This window comes from Chiloscyllium plagiosum, unplaced genomic scaffold, assembly GCF_037043375.1.
Source record: "Chiloscyllium plagiosum isolate Xiang-an unplaced genomic scaffold, Cpla_swu_hap1 HiC_scaffold_43, whole genome shotgun sequence".
Taxonomy (NCBI): domain Eukaryota; kingdom Metazoa; phylum Chordata; class Chondrichthyes; order Orectolobiformes; family Hemiscylliidae; genus Chiloscyllium; species Chiloscyllium plagiosum.
In genome coordinates this window covers 29,437,478-29,458,678 of record NW_028270181.1, presented here as the reverse complement: position 1 = coordinate 29,458,678, position 21,201 = coordinate 29,437,478, and the positions used below count along the sequence as shown (strand labels likewise).

The window sequence follows — 21,201 nt, the reverse complement described above, 5'->3', positions numbered from 1 at the left end:
AGGGCATTAGTGAAACAGATAGATTTTTATGACAATTGACAGTGGTTATGTGGTCACCTTTAGACTAGCTTTTTACTCCAATTTTTTATGGAATTCAGCTTTCATACTCTGCCTTGGTGGGAGTTGAACCTTTATCTCCTGAACATTAGGCTGGGGTTCTGAATCATGAGTCTGTGCAGTGAAAATATACCGGCATTCAAGCCTTCGCACTGCCTGGTAAGATAAGAACTACTCTGAGGAAGATGAGTAAATGATTTCTGTACCAAGGATCAACACTGGTCAGCAATATAAAACAATTTTGAGTGTTTATTTTCTATAGTAAAGGTGCTATATAAATGTAAGTTGTTGACAAAAATGCGAGCAATAGGTCAGGGAGGGGAACAACCTATCTTCGCAAATTCTTCTCAGTGATGATCAATTTAAAGATTAATATGAACATCACTTGTTTTGGCTAGTCACTCTAGAATATACCACTTACTTAAATAATTTGTCAGTATTGACTTTAAATCTAGAATTTCTCACTCAGTAGCACAGTCAGTGACGAACCAATATTATACATCACCCTCTAGCCTTGAAGAGTAGGGTTGCTAATGGGCAATGATATTTTAATATAAGCATTAACCATTTATTTAGCCATTTAAATAAGATTGTTATGAATTTCTATACCTAATTTTGATAGGAATATTTAGCAAATTAAAAACCTGCATCTTATTACACTTGAAGGGTATACCATAAGCATTATTGTTAAAAATCACATTTCAACCAATGCATTTAATATTTATTATCAATAATTTCTCACCTCAAGCTGCCACCATATCACTGACAGGTCTCTTCACAATAGCACTTCACCTCACTATAACATGCAAAGTGCTCCCTCTAGGTACAGCCCAAATTTGGAAGCATAGATTCTGTCATGAAATTGCTTGATGACCTTTAGACAGTTCACATTGACAAGAGGGGTGATTTATGTTAGCTTCTTTCAGCATGAATAGTCGGAAATGAGGCAAAAATGGGAAAATCAAAACTACCAGAGGCCAAACCTTGCCCAAGGCTACAAATGAGGCTATTTGGCCCATTGTGCCTGTTTCTGTGCCTCTTCCCCATTTTTTTTATGGAGCAGGAGAACAAAAAAATCATCAAAAACGCAATGACAAATGAAGAAGTCAGGTAAATCAAAATTACTAACAGCAGAATTAGATTTTAAAAACCTCTACAAAGGGACAGAAAAGAACGGGTGAGGTAAGGATGATGTGAAAGAATGGGTTGACATGTTGAAATGTTAATTAAGGCCACCATTAAAATGCAACGTTGTTTTACTAATTCAATCATCAATGTTTTTAATTGAATCTATCTGTGTAATCTCCTGCAGCCCCACAACCCACCGAGACATCAGCACTTATCTAATTCTGGCCTCTTGAGCATCCACAATTTTAATCGCTCAACTATCAGCGGCCAGACCTTTATGTGGTAAGGCCCTCGGTGCGGGAAACCCCTCCTCACATCTCTCCACCTCTCTTTTTCTCTTCAAAATCTACTTCTTTGACTGAGCATTTGGTCACTTGACCCGATTTCACCTCCTGTGGATTCTGTCTTGTTTCATCATGTTCCTACAAAGTGTCTAGGCTCAGTTTATCGTGGTAAAGATTCTAAGGAAAGTTAATTTTTTTCACTGTTGAGTAGACCTCATTTTAAGTAACAATTAAATTAAAAAAGGGGAATGAAATTGATGTGACCTGTGTTGAGTACTGGATATCACCTCTATGTCATTTGGTATTTCAGGTAATAAAGCCTGCTGGAAGATAATTTCCTGATCAACCTGCTCAGGGATGCTATCATGGTTCTGGAGCAGGTGGGATTTGAACCTGGGCCTCCTGGCCTAGAGAGAGAGGAGCACTACCACTTTACCACAAGAGCTTTTGCTAGGCCTATTGGTATTGCAAGACACCATATCTGCTTCCTGTTGAAATAGAAGGTGCAGTCACATGATGAAAGCTCCTTCTAGTGGCAGTGTTTTGATTCAGCTGCCTGACCTATGAACCATCCCTAATCCTTCCCTCCAAGCATGGACTGACAAGAATGTGCCCGAGATTTAAACCCAAGGAAACTGCAGATTAGGCAAATCATTTGAAACAGATGCATTGAGCAAATGTGCAGTCCATCACCCAGCAGTCCCTACTGACATTTAACACCTTGCTCCTTTACTTCTCTCGCCAGCCCCTGAGCTTATTCTGTGAAATAATTCCTCAAAAAAAACAAGTCAGGCTCTGACGCACTGACAATCCATACAAATCTCACTCCACTAAGCCCACAGTTAGAATTCCAGTAAGACTTTTCTTAAACTGAAAAATAGCTTCAGGAGAAACTACAGGGGAAGCTGAAGATATGCAGGAGTATATACTGCAGTCTATATACTCAAATATATACTTCTCAGCATGCATGCATGACCATTTATAGTATCACCTGTATTCCCAACAATATACTCCAGTTCACATGTAGCTGTTTATTCAAACCATCGTATGCATACTTCATCCTCCTCACCCAGATGTTCCTGAAAGCAGCTAACACATAGAACTCCAACTGGGAAACTTTAATGTACTTATTCCATCACATGTAGGTATTAATTTGAAGTTTTTAAAGTCAATTTATCAGATAAGTTAATGTTTTAGAGAATGAAATGATTATTTTGATGTTCTATTAATGTTGTTTAATTCAAGTTATTAGAAACAGCTCAAGTTTCAATATTTGATTATTAGGCTCTGCCGTAATCTGCCAACCCCAAAGCCCAAATTCCAGTCTACACACTGCAAAAATCATCTCTATGTACATATTGCAACAAGCTTACTGCAGTGTACATAGTCCGTATTCCTATCACAGAGTATATTTTCTGCTGTGTATAATTCAGTAGTCTCTCCACAATGAGCATGTGGACCCTGGCATGTATAATCCAGTGCCATTCTTTAATGCATATGCTTCATTGTACTTAACCCGACACAAGGACAGAAAAGGGGAGTCCAGAAAATTACTTTAAGCTGAATTATGAGGTGAGGACGATGAGAGAGACAGGATGAAGTGAATAAAGGTCAAATTTAAGATCAATGTCACACTAAAAGGGGAACCAACACTTGCAATGGATTCCCACACAGAGCGCAGTGAAGACAAAAAAACCTCTGAATCAATTCTGAAATAATTGAATTATGCAAAGGGGACAGTGTATGATTTTCTTGGATGGATGAATTAAATGACCTTCATTAATTGTGATTTTCTTGTATTCCAGTATAATCACACCATTCTTGAGGCTCCATTGTTGATATTGAAGGGCATTTACTCTGCATTGTCAGAAAGAGAACACTTAAGATTTTTTTTTAGGAACAGTAAGAAGGTAATTAAAAATCCTGCTTTCTCACCTTCTGAATATCAAATCATCTCTTAAAATGTTCAACTCTGCTCTTTCCTGACAACATTCTCCATGCCAACTTGAATATCTTTTGGATGAAAATGCGTTGAAATAAAAATGATTTCATTTTTTATATCAATTTGGGTAGCAAGGAAATACCAGCGGCAAATGAGCAGGTCTTACTCTGGAATTGAGGAGCATTCAGCCTTAGTCTCCACAGCTCAATCAGCGTGGTACAGTTCGGTCACTCCAGTGCTTGGACCAGTGGATCGGTGTTTGAGCCTCAAAGCAAGGCTGTTGAATTGTTGAACTAATCGAGGTGATAATGACCACGCCACTTTAAGGTATAATTGTGCAAAATAATACTTTGATATGAGAAGTGCTGAATAAAAATTAGCTTCATTCAATAAATTGTAGAAGTGAAACAAAGGAAAGCTGAGGTCAAGGTGGTTGATTAATGGTAGGCGTCTTTTCTCTAGGATAGAGAATTCCAAAATAGGAGGCATATTTTTAAGGTGAGAGGAGATAAATTTTAAAAAGACATGAAGGATAAATTTTTTTTCAAAGATGGTGATTCGCATGTGGAATTAACTTCCGAAGGAAGTGATTAATATGGGTACAGTTACAATGTTTAAAAGACATTTGATAAGCATATGAATAGGAAAGGTTTGAAGGGATATGGGCTAGGAGCAGACAGGTGGGAATAGTTTAGTTTGGGATTATGTTCAGCATGGACTGTTTCAACTGAAGAGTCTGTTTCCATGCTGTATGACTTTATGTGATGTCGGCATCATTGTCAATGCCAGCATTTATTGCCAAATTAATTCTTGAATTCATTGAGGCTCTGGGCCATTTCAGAGGGCAGTTAATGGTCAGCCAAATCACTGTGAGTCTGGAGTCACATGTAGACCAGACCAGGGAAGAATGGCAAATTTCATTCCCTCAAGCACATTTGCCATTCAGATGGGGTTTGTCGATATTTTCTAATCAACCTGCTCAGAAATGTCATGATACACCCATTTGAGCAAGTTGGACTTGGACCTAGGGCTCCTGGCTCAAAGTAGGGACACTGTCACTTTGACACAAGCACCCTCAGGTGGGTTTTTATGGTAATGGTTACATGATTGCCATTAAGAGTAGCTTTTAATTCCAAATTGTTCAATGTTGAATTTAAATTTCATTGTGAGATTCAAACCCATGACCCCACAACATTAGCTTAGATCTGTAGATTATTAATCCAATGACATTACCACAACACCATTACCTCTCTGTGATATTAAACAACAAGACTGCTCCTTGAATGCTTCAATATAGATTAATTGACTCAGGCTCCACAGTTGGGTTTGGTGCCTCGGTTTAGGAACATCAAAAAAAAGAATCCAGTTAGTGTTTTCCATTCTGACTACTGTGCTGCATTTGAACATTGGATGGTGGTGGGATTGGGCTCAGCTATGATGCACCCTGCAGTCGAACAGCTTGTGATGTTCATTTCCAATGTGACTAATGGCCAATAGGGCATGGCAGCCTGTGCAATTGTAGCCCCAGCAAAGAGTCGATTTCGTCAGAAGAAAGGTTTAAAAAAAAGAAAAACAAAGGGTTTATCCTAACCGTGGCAGGAAGATTAGAATGATCAGTGCCCAGTAGGTCTGACAAAACTCCGTTTAATTACGGCAGCTTTCAATCTATTGTGGCTGAAAAACGTTTGTTTTCTTTTTTTGAAAAAAAGTGCTGATTTCCCAATAAAAAGGAGGAAGTGATTGGGCTGACTGTGAATGACTCCTGGAGTTTTAATGGAACTACACTGCATTCCTCACAACACGATCCTTTATAGGCACACAAAAACATGCTTTAATGAGAGGTGACTTAACAGGCAGCGTGATTCATACAGTTTCTATAGTAACCTTGCTGAGGTTCTGTGGGTTGTTTGGGTCTTGCTAAACTTCGGTGTCATCTCAAGATATTTGATTTCCTAAGTTTCCAAATAAGCAGGAACCAAAAGGAAAAAAAATCAAAACAATAATCACCAAGGAACAGGTGGACAGATGTAGGAGAGGTTGCCCTTACTGATTAAAAAGAGATTCTGTGCAATAGTAAAAACACAAAGTTTGTGTCAGTCTATAAAGGCATGCTGGTTTGAATTAATACTGGCTGCTAACTCATTAGGACTGGTGTGGGGTTCCAAAGCTCCAAGACTGTCCTGAAGTTTCTAAGAATTAAAGATTAATCTCCCACTCCAGTAACCAGGAAGAAAAAAAAGAGCAAGGGCTAAAGCAGAGACTTCCATCCTGCCCATAATTATTTATTTGTGTCTAAATTAATAGCAATGGATAACAGATTGTTTGACTGGAAGGGGACAGGCCAAGGTATGGGCCCAACCAGAGTCACTGTTGACCTTGAACTGGTCGGAAGCCAACTTTGCCCAACTCTGTTTTTTCTTTGCTATGGTCTTTTATGTGAGTGAGCAGCATCTACCCCTGCCAGATTTTTGCTCGAGTTGAACTGAAGTAGGGTTTGGCCTTGGCAAGTGGAATTCTTTGCAAAACAGGCAAGTGCAGAGCCAACAAGAAGAGGCACTTGCCAGCTCAACGTCGCTTGAAACTTGGGAGGTTGGACTTTGACTGGACATAATTCTGAAGACCTTATCACCTGACTTCCTTCTAACACCCACCCTGCCCGTGTCAGAGTGCATCTCCACCCACCTCCTCCATTTCTGGAACAAATAAATGACTAGGTTTTCACTTTTCCCTGTACCTAGGTACATGTGACAAAATAAATCAAATCAAAAATGTTTGCCCTGCCTTGAATATTCACCTTCTGAGTTTTAACTCCTTGGGGACTGTGGGGTAATTTCATGTAAACAAGAATCAGCTTCCAAGCAACTTCTATAAGATAGCCTCTTGTTTAATGGTAAACCTCACCCTGAGTAGTTACATTAGAAACTCAACACAGGTACACAATAAGTAATCTTCAGCCTGTTAATTTAGTAATAGCGCATAATAACCTTCACTCTGACAATTAAACTGCAACTCCATACTGTTACACAGTGAGTAACCTCACCTTGCTGAATAAATGGCAACATTTCACTAACAAACTGCAGCAAATGAATGTTCTGGGCAGTTACATCCATACACATCGCCTAACCCTCAGCGGAGATGTTGAAACGATGGCTGCAAAGAAAATCCCATTTTAAAGGAGCTTTTTTTCCCCCAAAAAACAAAGCCTGCAAAGCCTTTCCAATTCAGTTGCAACTTGTGCCACAAATGGGTCGCACAACAGTGGGTGTGTGTTTATTAGAAACATGGAGTGTAACAAAAGTGTTAACATGCTGGTGCACTCAAGTTAGCTTTGAAGGGTGCACCAACCATACAATCCATTGCATTGCCCCGCTAACTCCTGGTGGTAACCAGGTCTTGCTTATTTTGCAGCTTGCAAAAGGTGAGTTTTACCTCCCAGTGCCTGAACAGGGGTGAAAGTGCAAGAGACAACGCAATGATTTTTAATGGATCAATGGAGAGGAGATCCTCAGACGATTGTGGGAAACGGGGAGATAATGAAGGGAATCCAGCCTGACATCTGGGCCCTTCCATCCACTTCCATGGAGTGTATTAAGTTTCCAGTCTTTCTAATATCAGATTTGTGAGGGTCAGTCTGAAGTGAGCAGCAATTTGTCTCCGTGTGAATATATGTTATTGGAAACACGGGTGCATTAGAATATATTCAGATTATTATCTGTATAAGCATGATTGTTACAATGGCTGGCAAATTTTAATTATTTGACACATTTTATTAGCTTTTACCGGTTTTCTCCCCCATCCTGTCTTTTTCCTTTCCACCACTCCATCCTCACCTCCAACCCCCCCCACCCCCGACCCCACAACTGCCTCACGCCTCCTAGCCAGGGTGAATCAAAGTATTTGTGAACAGAAAACAAAAACATATTGCCAGGTGGCGATTGCTCTATCTGTGGCCATCTTGCTTTTAGATCACGGGAAGTGAAGTGTTCCAAAGTGAAGATGTGTTCACTCGTTGGTGCAGGATATCCTGTGTCAGTGTCCACCTGTACTGGTGGAAGACTTGTAACTATCACCATAACCTCTTGCTAATAACTTGTAATGTCCAACCAATGAGTGTTCCTAGGCGGGGTAGAGGGGGGGGGGAGGCTTTGTTGGAGTCACACTCTCAATCCAGCAGGGAAAGGGATTAGGACAGGCATTTTGACTGGATTCCACTTTGTAAAAAGGACAAGTTTGACTGCCAAATACTGCTGGTCTTCTGCCTCATAGACACACAGCATCCCTTGGCTTGATTATTGGCAGTTTTAAAACTCTCGGGTTTAATTTTCATTTATTTGCAATTCCACGCTCTCTCTCTCTCTCTCTCTTTTTAATTTTCTCTGTGCAATGTGAAAGTTCAGTGGCTCTGTAATCATATAATAGCACTCAACCCTGCCTCGGCGTCAGGCTCATATACAGCTCATTTGTTGTACTGTATGAATGTGTCGGAATTGATTGATTTTTGTATTTTTTTCTACTTATAATAATGTTTATTCAATAAAATTAAAATGGAGAGCTGTGCTGTGTGCAGTGAGTCTATAATCTGTAAGGCTCCAGGCAAAAAAATCATTTCTTCTGCCTTCTCTCTTAGAAATGGAGTAAAAGCATCTTAACACATCAGTGGTGCTTTCCGTGGCTGACCTGGGTGGCTTGCTACATCATCTTGACATGTAATTATCCTAACTCTTCTTAATCATTTCATCCAAGATTAATTGTATAAGACAACAGTGACAAAAGTGTAGGTCAGGCCTATGAGTGGGAACCCCTGGTTGTGTTCAATAGGCACTTCATTGACTCAATTAATAAACTTCACAGAAAGAGAAGCCAGATTTTTATTTTTTTTCGGGGGTGGTGGTGATGGTGAGGTTGATTGGTCGGTGTTCCGCTCGGTTGGGTATGGGCTGGGGGAAGGGGGAACGAGGCTGAATAGAATCTTCAGGGAATTCATTATACAATCTGCATAAGAAAGCTTGTGTTTTTTTGTGGCCTAGGTGCTTGTTGAATAAGGAACCACACAGCCAGTTATTTGAAATAGAACGCCTCAGCTATCCCTTTCAGCTACTTCCTCCTCTCCACCCCTCCCCCCAACACACACACACACCCCTACCCCCACCAATGTTGTCCACCACCTTCCCCTCGAAGTCCCTTTATTGCCCCACCTATCCTCTTCATTGGGTAAGGCCTGATTTTGCCCCTTCTGCTGTCAACGCTGTCAGGAAATTGGGAAGTTTCTTTCCTCCTGTGATCCTTTCTTCATTATGACTCAACAACTGGCCTCTCCCCCATCTACCTCCAAACCTCTTCACCACCCACCCAACCCCACCCCCACTTATTCTCACATTCTGCTCCCCCTGGTATCTTAGCCAAGCTACCATCCTTTACAGGACAAGGTAATGACTGCAGGGAGCATTGCAGCTGACTTTGTACTAGGCCTCACCATTTGGAGGCAAAGAAAATCTCAGTCTGAATGAGGCAGGTGAATAGCGATGCCAACATTGACTATAACAGGATGATTACACTGGGCAGAACCTGGTCAGACTAGCAAAATACAGCAGTAACAACAGCCTGCAAATGTTATACCTGATTGTGGGGATACAGGGTTCTTGTAGCTGAAGCCATTACAACAACAACAACTCACATTTATATAGTACATTTAATATAATCAAGCGTCCTGAGGTACTTCATCAAACAACATTTGAGATTAAGCCATCTAAAATATTAGGAAGAGTAATCATAACCTGGTCAAATAAGTCCGATATAAGTTGCACCTTAATGAAGGAGAGAAGGATTTTAAAAAATTTCTTTAATGAAATGTCAGGTAGTTCCTTTACTCAGATAATCTTCAGATTAGTTCCACAAGTCGGCGCAACATCGAGGGCTTAAGGACCTGTACTGTGCTGTAATGTTCGATGTTCTATGTGGGTATCACAGGAAAGACCAGCTTCAAGTGCCTATTTCTAATTGCCCTTGAAAAGGCAGTGGTCAAGCGGTTTCTTGAAATGTAACATGTGGTGTAGGTACTCTAACAGTGCTATTGGGGAAGGACTATTAGGAGAGAGAAACAAAAAGGGTCCAGGGAGGGAATTCCAGAGTTTAGGCACAAGTGGTTGAAGGCACAGCCTTCAAAGAAGTATCAGTGGAAATCAGGGATGCGTAGAATGGACAAAATTCTAAGCCCCCAATGATTTGAGAGCCTGATGGAGGTCACAAGAGTTCGGGAGGGGTGAATCCCATGAAGGGAATGAAAGTTTTGGGTGGAAAGTTTAAAATGGACATTGCTAGCCGACTGGGAGGTATCAGATTGTGAGTGTGATATTCTTCCCTGTTAGAATCAAGCTATCTTAAATACCTTGTCACTTTAAACGTACCAGCACTGTCACATGCAAGAATGCGTAATGTTTTAATATTATGATTAACCCTGCTAGACCATACACACTTATACCAGCATCAGGTTGTCTATATTTTATATACAGCACAAGCTTTGTCTAAGTCATAATTGACTTAGTTCAAAATAAGACAGCCCCCAAAAGGAAAATTATTTTCTTATGTAACAAGAATACATAAATCAAATTATAAAAATCAGAAATTATTGTTTCTGAAAACATTTCTTCCATGCTTTTTGACACACATTGCAAATAACCTTTGATCAAAACATCTATCAACAGCCTGAGAAAATAGCAGGGGTGGTTGCAATGGCATTCATAAATAAGTACACACAAGGTTTCTTCATGTGACATCAAACACCCTCCTTTATTTCATGCATTTTCCTGGTAAATACCAGCCACAAGTCTTTCTTAGCCCTCTAAATCACATCCTCTTTCCCCAAAGGCCATTCTCAAATCCAAGTGTGATGTCAGATGCTTCATTTTTTTGAGAAATCCTGAGTCTTGTCTCAATAAAATGTAATGGAGAAGATTTAACCCTTTGAAACCAACAGCGGCCTCACCATTTCCTGAAACTATGAGACTCCCTCTAAACTCTGAATTTGAAGGAGGGAATTTTCCATTAACAAGAGAATACAAGGGTAGAACACCAACAGTTCACAAAATATGTCAATTTTCCAAAATTGCAAACTTTAATCTCCTCCTGAATTGAAGGCACTGGCTTGTGTTCAGCAGTTGGCTTAACTCACACTAAATGTCCTCCAATAACTCACTCGACTGCCCATTCTTTGTGTTGTAAGTGTTGGCAGTGAGTGTCAGCAGGCTATCAAATATGGGCAACACCAGGCCTGATCATGTCTTCCAATGTCCATTTCCAGTTGGAATAATTGGAAGGTGATTAGGAGCAGGATGATTTTGTCCTTCCATACTTGCCTTGGGTAATTTTATGCCATTCATGAGATTAATGAAATATGTAACATAACTTATGATCATTTTCTATGAAATTCACACTTAGAAGGTCAAGGAGAAATCCCTTTTTCAATTCCAACAGAAATAAAAATTGCTCAGTACTTGGCATAACCTTCGAGCTCCCAAAAGGTTAACACCACTGAAATAATTCCTTAATGCTCCATCGAAACAAAGACTGCACCAACCAAACGGACGGATCTCCACACAAGGCAGGGAATACACTTAACTCCTTCTTGACTGTAATGTGTGCAAGCTATCCACACAAAACACCAACAGAAAACATTCACTTCTTTAAACGTATAAGTTGCCAGTACCACCCAGCACTGGAAGGCCATACAGTGGCATGAGCTTGTAATTTCCATCGCGAGGACTAAAGGCCCCTGCACTTACGTCCAAATGTGCGCTCTTAATGAATAACACCCTTAACCGATCACATTACACAAACCCAATTGCAGAACCAAATTTTATAAAAAACATCAAACCCCATCTGCAGCCTTGCTGCAGCCAACAGCTCAAATCCTATGTAAACTAGAAGATGATTAGAGAGCAGATGGATAGCATGCAGACACTGTGCCAGAAACACTAGCTGCCCTACAGGTGACAGTACAAAAAGATGGATCGTGTTTCCCTCTTACCTTCATCTCGTTTCCTCTTGGCCTCGCCATTCGATCGTGGAATGCCCAGAATGCCGTTGATGGAGTACGATCCCACGGGATCGTTGGATGCTGAGGACACAGGCGGAGAGTTTGTGCTTGGGACTGAAAGAAATCGATATTTTTATTTAAAGTTGTGTTTCACAGTGCATTCAACAACTTAACCTGTTATTCTCACCAGCCGGCTTGGGCAAAACTAACTGCATTTGCAATGGTCATGAACAACATTCTTAAAACCCACTTAGCCAGAGATTAATCAGCATGGAGTATAACCAAATCTAATTCACCTATTGTCAAGTGTGTTAAGGCATTTCCTGATTTAATAATAATTCAAAGAGGTCAGAGATTTTCAACTTCTACTCCCTGTCTGCACTAACTGATGGTTAATTGGGCAGTGTTGGAGGGCTTCAATTTTTCTCAACATTGCCGAGTTAAGGAGAGAGGGGGATAAATATCATCCCAGACCCCCACTCTAGATTGCCAGCCTGCGACTTCTTTCAGTAAATGCATGCAGTGTGAATACTGCATCAAGACGGGATTGGATTCAGATCCAGGATTATGGAGCAGCAAGACCTAGACAATAAGGCTGGTAAGTGACAAGTAACACTTGGACAGCTCAAAGTGTTAGGTAATGACTATCTCTAATAATGGAGGACTTGACCTTGTCCCTTTGACTTTCAAAAGCATTAACATTGCTGAATTCTACCACCATTGATATCCTGGGGTTCCAGAAATTGATCTGGACCAGCCACATAAATATTGTGGCTGCAGGAGCAGGTCAGAGTCTGGGAATTCTGTGGTGAGTGACTCACCTCCTGACTTTCCAAAGCTTGTCCACCATCTAGGAGGCACAAGTCAGAATTATGATTGAACAATCCCCTTTCCTAGATGGGTGCAGATCCAGTAACACTCAAAAAACTCAACTACATCCATGGCATAGTATCCTACTTGTTTGACAAACCATCCTGAAACATTCACTCCCTTCATCAACAGTGCAATATGTCTGCCCTATCTACCATTTACAAGATGCATAGCAGGAAATATTTAAGGGTCTTTCAAGTGCACATCCCAAACCCACAATCTCTACAACCTTGAGAACAAAAGGAACAAATGCATAAGAATACCACTACCTGCAAATTCTCCTCCCGGTTCCTTAATAACCTGACTGAAATTTAATTTGCCATCCCTTCACCATTCTTCGAAAATCCTGGACTTCCCTCCCAAACGGTACTGAGGGAGTATCCAAACCACACACAGAGAGCATCAATTCAAGAAGGCTGCTCACTCCCACTTTCTCAAGGGCAATAATGCAAGCCTAGACAGAGACCTCCATATCCTGCAACCCATTTTTAAAAAATCAGCTGTGATACCTTCCAGGGATGAATAGCTGGCCAATACTCACTGTCAAGGTTCAGACGTGAATAAAGGCCTCTCGAGCAAGGTATTGGAGGGCAGCTGGTTCCCAAAAGATCTGCAGCCCAGTGAGAGGAAATATCTGGTGGGAATGGGGAGACAAAATTGGGAAAATAAAAAGTTGTAAATAAAAAAGAAGTGTCTAATTTCAGACTGTACATTCACTCTCTGACAATAAACTGGCTTGAGTCAAATGCTATATTATTGCCTTCAAAGGGATGATTGGATTTACTGCATGTCGTGATCCTTATAAGGATGTTAAAAGCAGCACAGTTCTTAAAGGAATCCTACGTTTATGGATTAAGCATTTTTCCCTCAATGGTCATAGTATCAAGAGCTCCAAAGGTCCTTCAGCACCTTATCCATGTAGCCACGCGTATCCATTAACCTTTTTCAGCCTCATGGCTCTCTCCACACACGAAAATCTCATCAAGGATCAGAGGCTAAATCTAGGGTATCTCGAGTTGGGGGACCCAGTCTCCCATTGATTATCCAAACACTGATCAAGTATTTGGCTATGATGAATTAGCAGTGAACATGCACTGCATAGCTGAAAGCATTGTAATTAACCATCTGGCTCACTTCACTTCCCGAGGTGCCAGAGGGTCACTGATGCCTGTGAAAGTGTGGTCCAGCATTATTAGCCAGTGTGTCAAGGATGGAGAAACTCATGAGAGTGAGTAGAGTGGTGGTCAACAGAAGAAACCTGGAGAATGGACCACTTCCTTTTCAAGAAAACTCTGGTTGAAAACACATTGAAATTGGTAAGGAATAACTTTGGTTTGTTTTGAGGATTTTCACATACTAGCTCAGTGAAAGATGTTGTGGTTCTGTTCGCCGAGCTGGGAATTTGTGTTGCAGACATTTCGTCCCCTGTCTAGGTGACATCCTCAGTGCTTGGGAGCCTCCTGTGAAGCGCTTCTGTGATCTTTCCTCCGGCATTTGTAGTGGTTTGAATCTGTCGCTTCCGGTTGTCAGTTCCAGCTGTCCGTTGCAGTGGCCGGTATATTGGGTCCAGATCGATGTGCTTATTGATTGAATCTGTGGATGAGTGTCATGCCTCTAGGAATTCCCTGGCTGTTCTCTGTTTGGCTTGTCCTATAATAGTAGTGTTGTCCCAGTCGAATTCATGTTGCTTGTCATCTGCGTGTGTGGCTACTAAGGATAGCTGGTCGTGTCGTTTCGTGGCCACGAAACAACACGACCAGCTATCTAGCCACGAAACGATACGACCAGCTATCCTTAGTAGCCACACACGCAGATGACAAGCAACATGAATTCGACTGGGACAACACTACTATTATAGGACAAGCCAAACAGAGAACAACCAGGGAATTCCTAGAGGCATGGCGCTCATCCACAGATTCAATCAATAAGCACATCGATCTGGACCCAATGTACCGGCCACTGCAACGGACAGCTGGAACTGACAACCGGAAGCGACAGATTCAAACCACTACAAATGCCGGAGGAAAGATCACAGAAGCGCCTCACAGGAGGCTCCCAAGCACTGAGGATGTCACCTAGACAGGGGACGAAACATCTGCAACACAAATTCCCAGCTCGGCAACAGAACCACAACAACGAGCACCCGAGCTACAAATCTTCTCACAAACTTTGATCAGTGAAAGATGTCCCAGTCACAATTCACCTTGATTAAAGTTGCAACTACAATGGTTTTACTTAAGTTGAAATTATGTCACAGAGTGCTACCACACTCAATGGTGTAAAAGCATGTCATGAAGCTGAGAAAAATATAATTACAAAATTATTAATAATTAATTAAAAGCCAACAATTATCTGGATCACAACTGGTGCATGGCAGTGAGTGCAAGTGCATATCATTGAAATGGTTGAACACGATACTGTATCAGCCCACCCCTCTTTCAGCACATCCACATACAGATATTATCATTCCATGGTAGTATTGTCTGTCTACTATGTCCGATGCCCTCTAACAGTCACTTGTAGTGAACACATCTTGCAGAACACCTCACCAAGAACAGGAGCTGCTGAGTGGAATCAGTGATAACTTTGAACGGCCAAATGTAGCTTAGCGCCAGCAGTAGCAAGGGCTGGGCGACAGAGCTACCATTAAACAGACATTTGTTTTACTTGTTATTGCTCCAGGCAAGGGATAAAACATGGGTTAGCTGGTGTTCCTATCCCTCCTGAGGCAAGGTACAATGGGACATCAGTATAGGCCAGGATGTTGTCCCTTCAGCTAATTGTCTCTGAGGGTACCCCTCTCCCCAATGAATGATGCCAAAATGCCACTGAGGCTGCTGACAAGCCTCAACCTCATTTGATTGGCTCAGTCTTAAAAATGTACTGTGCAAATCAAAGGTATGAAGTGACATTCGCTAATATCAGCAAGTGAACATGCAAACAATGTTACACAAGCACAGTATTCTAATGCCTGAGTTAAAAAGAAACATTCACTCACCACGAATGAGTTAAATTTGTGTTGTTCTTCTTCGTATGTTTGTACCACATACATATGTACATGTGCATATATATGTATGTGCATCTAAGTATTTATGTGTAACCTATATAAAATGCATTGTACAATGTGACTAATAACAGCAGTATGACTGATAGGGGAGACAATCAGCCTCCTGTCTACAATTTCAGGCCTGTATTGTTCAACTAGATCTATGTGATCTTGTCATCAGTAACTGCTCCATTATGCGGGAGTGCATACACGGTGTCTCACCATGTTGTAACTGTAGAATTGCACCAATCACCCAGGCCAAGATAACCTACAAAGCTTCCTCGTAGGAGCACTTTCTGTGAAACCAAAATGAAAGCAGTTGGATCCCCAGCTTCAACTTTGACAAGTCCTCATTGCACCTGTAGAGAATGTCTCCATATCCAGACAGTGAACTCCCATTATACATGGCTGTGCTGACTCTGAACTCCTCAAAGTACAAGCATCTCTCACAGGCCTACTAAGTGAATTCTCTACCTAATGCAAAGCTGAGTCACTTGGACGTGGTCTCAGCATTGACATCAGGTCTGTCCTGAGTTAACTGACTTCAGACAAGGCAGGTTGGATGTCCCACAGTCTATCCTCTCATTCTATGGCTGAAAGAGGAATGCAAAGTCAGGGTTCTTACTCTGTGCATTGAGTCAGACGGGTGCAGGCTTGGCTGTGATGGCCTCCAATTGTGGGATAGCCCACTGGCACAACATTTAGGCTCCTACTTGAGGAATGTTTAACTGTCCAATATATCCACAACTTCTGCACAGCCGTGCTTGCAATGAGCTCTGTGGCAAGTGTCCTCTGAGCTTTGAGGAACTGGGACTGAGTTTTCACGGTCCCTAGCTTTGTGATCTAAAAATTCTCTCCTCAAACAAATTGTTGCAATTAAGGCAAACTGCAAATGCTGGAGAAACTCAGCAATTATAAAAAGAGAAGTCACTTCTGATGGTGTTTCAGATTTCCAGCATCTGCATTTCTTTTTTATTTCATTGTCTGCTATTAATATTGCAATATGGGGGTCTTAATGCCTGGCTTTATATTCATTATGCGCTGATTATGTGATTACATTATTTCAGTCAAAACCAAATAAATATCTACTTTTTTTTCAAAAACAGAAAAGGGGCATCGACTCAGACCTGGTTTCATTGGATATTTTATTGGAAGCTACCCCAGGAAGGGTGTGTTAAAATTTAATAACTATACAAAAAGGACATTGCTTCACAACAATTGTGAATTTGCAAAGTAACCTCCCAAACGTTTACCAATTAGTTGGGAATTTAAATTGAGATGACAGAAGGTATGAGAAATGGAAAATGCTCCATTGATATAGAAGATCTTTTGGTAGCTTAATGTACCTGGTGATAATCTCACCTCCTGGTTAGAGTGCAATGACACACAATCCACTTCAAAATGCAACATGTGCCCCAGTAATATCCATAGAGGTTTTCCAAACAATAAGCAGAGATACCAGAGAAATTGTCTCAAACACTGTTTACACCAACCCCCACTAAGAATCTATTACTTACAAAGAGAGATTTAGAGTCATACAGTTTGGAAAGAGGCCTTTTGGCCCAACTCGTCCATGCTAATCACGTTCCCAAACTAAACTAGTCTCACTTGTCTGCGTTGGCCAATATCCCTCTAACTTGTCCTATTCATGTACTTATCCAAGTATGGCACTATTCATCGTGGGGCACCTCCTTCCACACTTTACTGGATCATCAGTTTGGACTGGGGTGGAATTACTACAGGGGTTTACTGGAACTGAGAGACCTGTTCAAGTACATAATTCTTTGAAATTTGCATTACAGGTGGACAGGGTGGTTGAGGCGTTTAGCACGCTTTTAAATGTTGTAGCTGTACCTGCATCCATCACTTCCTCTGGCAGTTCATGCCACACGCAAACTACTCTTTGTGTTAAAAACAGTTGCCCTTCATGTTGTCTTTAAAACCTTCTCCTCTCACCTTAAATACATGCCCCTAGTTTTTTGCACGCCCAAATGGGGAAAAGACCCTTGCTATTCACCTAATCTATGCCCCTCATGATTTTATAAATCTCTATACATTCATCCCTCCATCTCCTACACTCCGGCGAAAGAAGTCCCAGCCTATCCAGTCTCTCCTTATAATTCAGGCCCTCCATTCCTGCAACATCCCAGGAAATGTTTTTTGAAGCCCCTCCAATTTAATAACATCCTTCCGAAAGTGCGGTGACCAGAATTGCACACAGTACTCCAGAAGATGCCTCACCGATGTTCTCAACATGAAGTCCCAATGTCTATACTCAAAGTTCTGAACAATGAAGGCGAGCGTGCTAAACGCCTCAACCACCCTGTCCACCTGTAATGCAAATTTCAAAGAATTATGTACTTGGACAGGTCTCTCGGTTCCAGTAAACCCCTGTAGTAATTCCACCCCAGTCCAAACTGATGATCCAGTAAAGTGTGGAAGGAGGTGCCCCACGATGAATAGTGCCATCCTTTGACTGAGATGCTAAACCAGACTACTACTTAACAAACTGCAGAAGTACTAAGGTTTTACATTCAACGGATTATCCCTGTCACTGCTGTTCTTGCAAAATGATCTCCACATGCCCTTATGTTTTAACAACTACAGAACTTCAAGATTAGCTGTTGAAAACGAAATGTTTTGAAATTGTGTTATAGGATTACAAGTCTCTGATATTTCGGTGACCACAATACAATAATGGATTGCTTCTAATTTTAAAAATTAAAAATGAAATGGCTGATTTTAAAAACTTTAAACAATGCAATTTTACAGGTTTGAATGCATCTTCTTTGCACAAATGAATTGAATTTCTATGGATTTTAGAATTAGTAGCATTTTACATAATACTTTTGCAGTTTATATTATGAAATATTCAGCATTGCTGGCTCTTGTTGAGTTTCTTGCCCTATGTATATGGCTTTAAAAAACATGCATTTTCAGATCAATGTTAGTAGTGAAAGGCAGAGTTACATAAGACAGACAAAATACGATTCTGTCCTTTTGAATGGATTACCTCATTTGTACTGTGCACTTGTTTCTTATTCCCCCTTAGCTCCTATAAATTTTGGGTATCTATCAAATCCCTTTTAAAAGTGACTCTTGAATCTGTTTCCTCTGCCTTTTCAGCCCAGCTGTCCCAAATTAACTGTGGTTCGGTTGGCAGCCCTCTTGTCTCAAAATCATTGGGTCATAGGCTCAAGCCCCATTCCAGAACATTTGTGTAAAAAGTGAGGCTGACTCTCGTGCGGTGCTAAGAGAGGGATGTGCTGTTGCAAATGCTAAACTGAGGTCCTGCCTGCCTTCTCAGGTGAATGAACACAATGCTGTAGCTCTACTCTCAAGAAAAGCTGGGGAGGTATCCTTCCTGTCCGAATTAATATTTATGAACATGATAAAAACTGCTTAGGTGATCATTGTCACATTGCGGTTTTGGATTTTTGCTGTGCATAAGCTGACATAGAACCATGACTACAATTCAGAAATAATTCATTGACTATATCATACCTTGGGATATCCTGTGCTCGTGATAGGTGCTATATAAAGGTGCCCTCTTTTGTTTATGACAACTCTCTGCATTTTAAAAAAAAACTCCCATCTGGTTCTTTTGCCTACCAATTTATTCTGGAAGCAATATCTTCTTACAGACTCAAACAAAATCCTTCATATTTTGAACATCTCGATTAAATCTCCCTTTAACCTTTCCAGCTCTAAGGAAAACAATCCCATCTTCGCTAATCTCTCCAAGTAACTAATGGCCTGTAGCCCTAATACCTGTCTAGCTAATCTCCTCTGCACCTTATCTGAGGCCATGATAGCTTTCTTCAATTGGGGAAGATGGTGGTGTAATGGTTATGTCACTATGCTGCGAATCCAGAGGCTCAGGGTCAATTCTCTCGGGACATGGGTGCAAATCCCACCATGGTAACTGTTGAAATTTGATTACAAATGATAAATCTGGAATGTGATGATGACATTAATGGTCATTAAACCTTATCCGGTTCACTAATGTGAGAGGGTAAGCTGCCAACCTTACCTTGTCTCGTCTAGATGTGACTCCGTAAGGTGGTTAAGGTTTAACTGTTCCATAAAATAACAAGTTAAAAATCACACAACACCAGGTTATAGTCCAACAGGTTTAATTGGAAGCACACTAGCTTTCGGAGCGACGCTCCTATCACCTGATGAAGGAGCGTCGCTCCGAAAGCTACTGGAACCGAGAGACCTGTTCAAGTACATAATTCTTTGAAATGTGCTTTCAATTAAACCTGTTGGACTATAACCTGGTGTTGTGTGATTTTTAATTTTGTACACCCCAGTCCAACACCGGCATCTCCAAATTATAAAATACCAAGCAATTCATAGGGGATGGACAACAAAAGCTGTGTTGGCCTGTAAAAATTCCACACAAAAAAACACATGCAGCCAACAGCAGAAATGCTGGTAAGCATGAACTGTCGAGCAGAAATGCCGGTTGGTGATAGGGAAATGTGTCGTTTAGATCGGTGTGAAATGATTATCATCTACTTTTTAGGTCTGTTTCCTTTCTTACCTATTGTGTGGCCTGGTGCAGTGACTGCTGTGGCGGGTCCATCCGGTGAGGGATGAAAAGGCTGCTGCACTTTGGTCCGAATGATCCTGCAAACAAACCATGAAATCACATCAATTCACCTCAATGATCAGGGCGACTGATTCTACCTGGTCGCGTCTAATCTAGTTGTCTCGCGCGTAAGGCAGCCTGGGCTCCCCAGGCAGAACTCCTAGAGTCAGAGCTGCGTGAGGCGCCCAGACCTGCTGAAAAAGGATGTGATTTAATTGATCTGCGGCTGGAGAAAAGTTGGGAATTAGTTGCAAGGCCAGTAATGCAAATGGAAAGCTATAAATTATTTGTGACAGGAATGCAATAGTTCTGTAATGCTGCTTGCAAGCCGTTCTGCCATCGTTTGTACTAATGACACTTTGAAAGGGGCTCACTCCCGAGGCTTTTTAAACGGGGTCTGCGCGTTCCGCGCCCAGCAAATGTTTTCGTTTGAGCGAAGGCAAGGCGACTACAGGAGGCATCACAGTCATTTTTTTTCTCAAAAAGGCTACGTTTATGTAGAGATTTATTCTAGCAACGAGATTTACAACAAAGGGCCTATATAAAAAAAACGCTTATTTCTCACAGATTTTGGATCAGTTCTGGTTAATAGATAAAAAGACAAAAAAAAACTTAAAATGTTCGACATGTCCTCGTGATATCGCCCTCAGCTCAATTAAATAGTTTGGGCTCTGCAAATTAGCTGGAGGGATAGGTTATTTTTTTTTTGTTTAAATAATGCAAATGGTCCTTTTTGCTTCTCTTTTCAGTCTATTTGTTCATTCCGTTTGATAATCTCCCATCTCTAACTGCACCGGTGCTCAGTATCCACTTTAAGGCCGCGACGCTTCGAGAATGAACGAATGTTCTTCAAGGTCTGGTCAACCATGGGAGGATTCACGGGTCTGTCCCTGTTCTTCAGTGTCTGTGTGCGTGTTGGGGGAAGCGGGGGGAGCTTGAATCGAATAACCCATCCCGGAGTCTTGACTACAGAAGTCACCAGTCCGACTCTGCCTTTAGGAATCACCCTCGAGATCTGCATAGCCATCACAGCGATTTTCCCTTCACTTGTGTGGAGCATTTTAGCAGTGAGTCCGCTTTAGGTAATTCTTACCACCCCGCCCCCGCCTCCATGTTATTGCTTGACCTCTAACACTTGGGATCCCTGGTAGGAGTTCATATAAAACAGTCGATATACATCAAACAGTCATTGATTTTAATGGCCACAATATCGCCCACAATATCCCTGGTAATGTCCTTGGGGTT

The 21,201-nt window shown here is 41.3% G+C and overlaps 1 protein-coding gene across 19 annotated transcripts in view; it reads right to left on the bottom strand.

The window, feature by feature from the left end:
* The window catches only part of LOC122541755 (paired box protein Pax-2-like), a 233,744-nt gene that overhangs the window by 191,819 nt on the left and 20,724 nt on the right, over positions 1–21,201 (bottom strand). For 14 of the 19 annotated variants that reach the window (XM_087982644.1, XM_087982649.1, XM_087982651.1 and 11 more), the window contains 3 exons: positions 19,909–19,994; positions 12,855–12,947; positions 11,435–11,557 (listed from right to left, as the gene is read on the bottom strand). In XM_087982644.1, coding sequence (XP_087838770.1) covers positions 11,435–11,557; positions 12,855–12,947; positions 19,909–19,994 — 302 coding nt within the window. The remainder of the gene's footprint in view (positions 1–11,434; positions 11,558–12,854; positions 12,948–19,908; positions 19,995–21,201) is intronic. The other 5 variants (XM_087982652.1, XM_087982658.1, XM_087982659.1 and 2 more) reach the window with 1 other exon arrangement.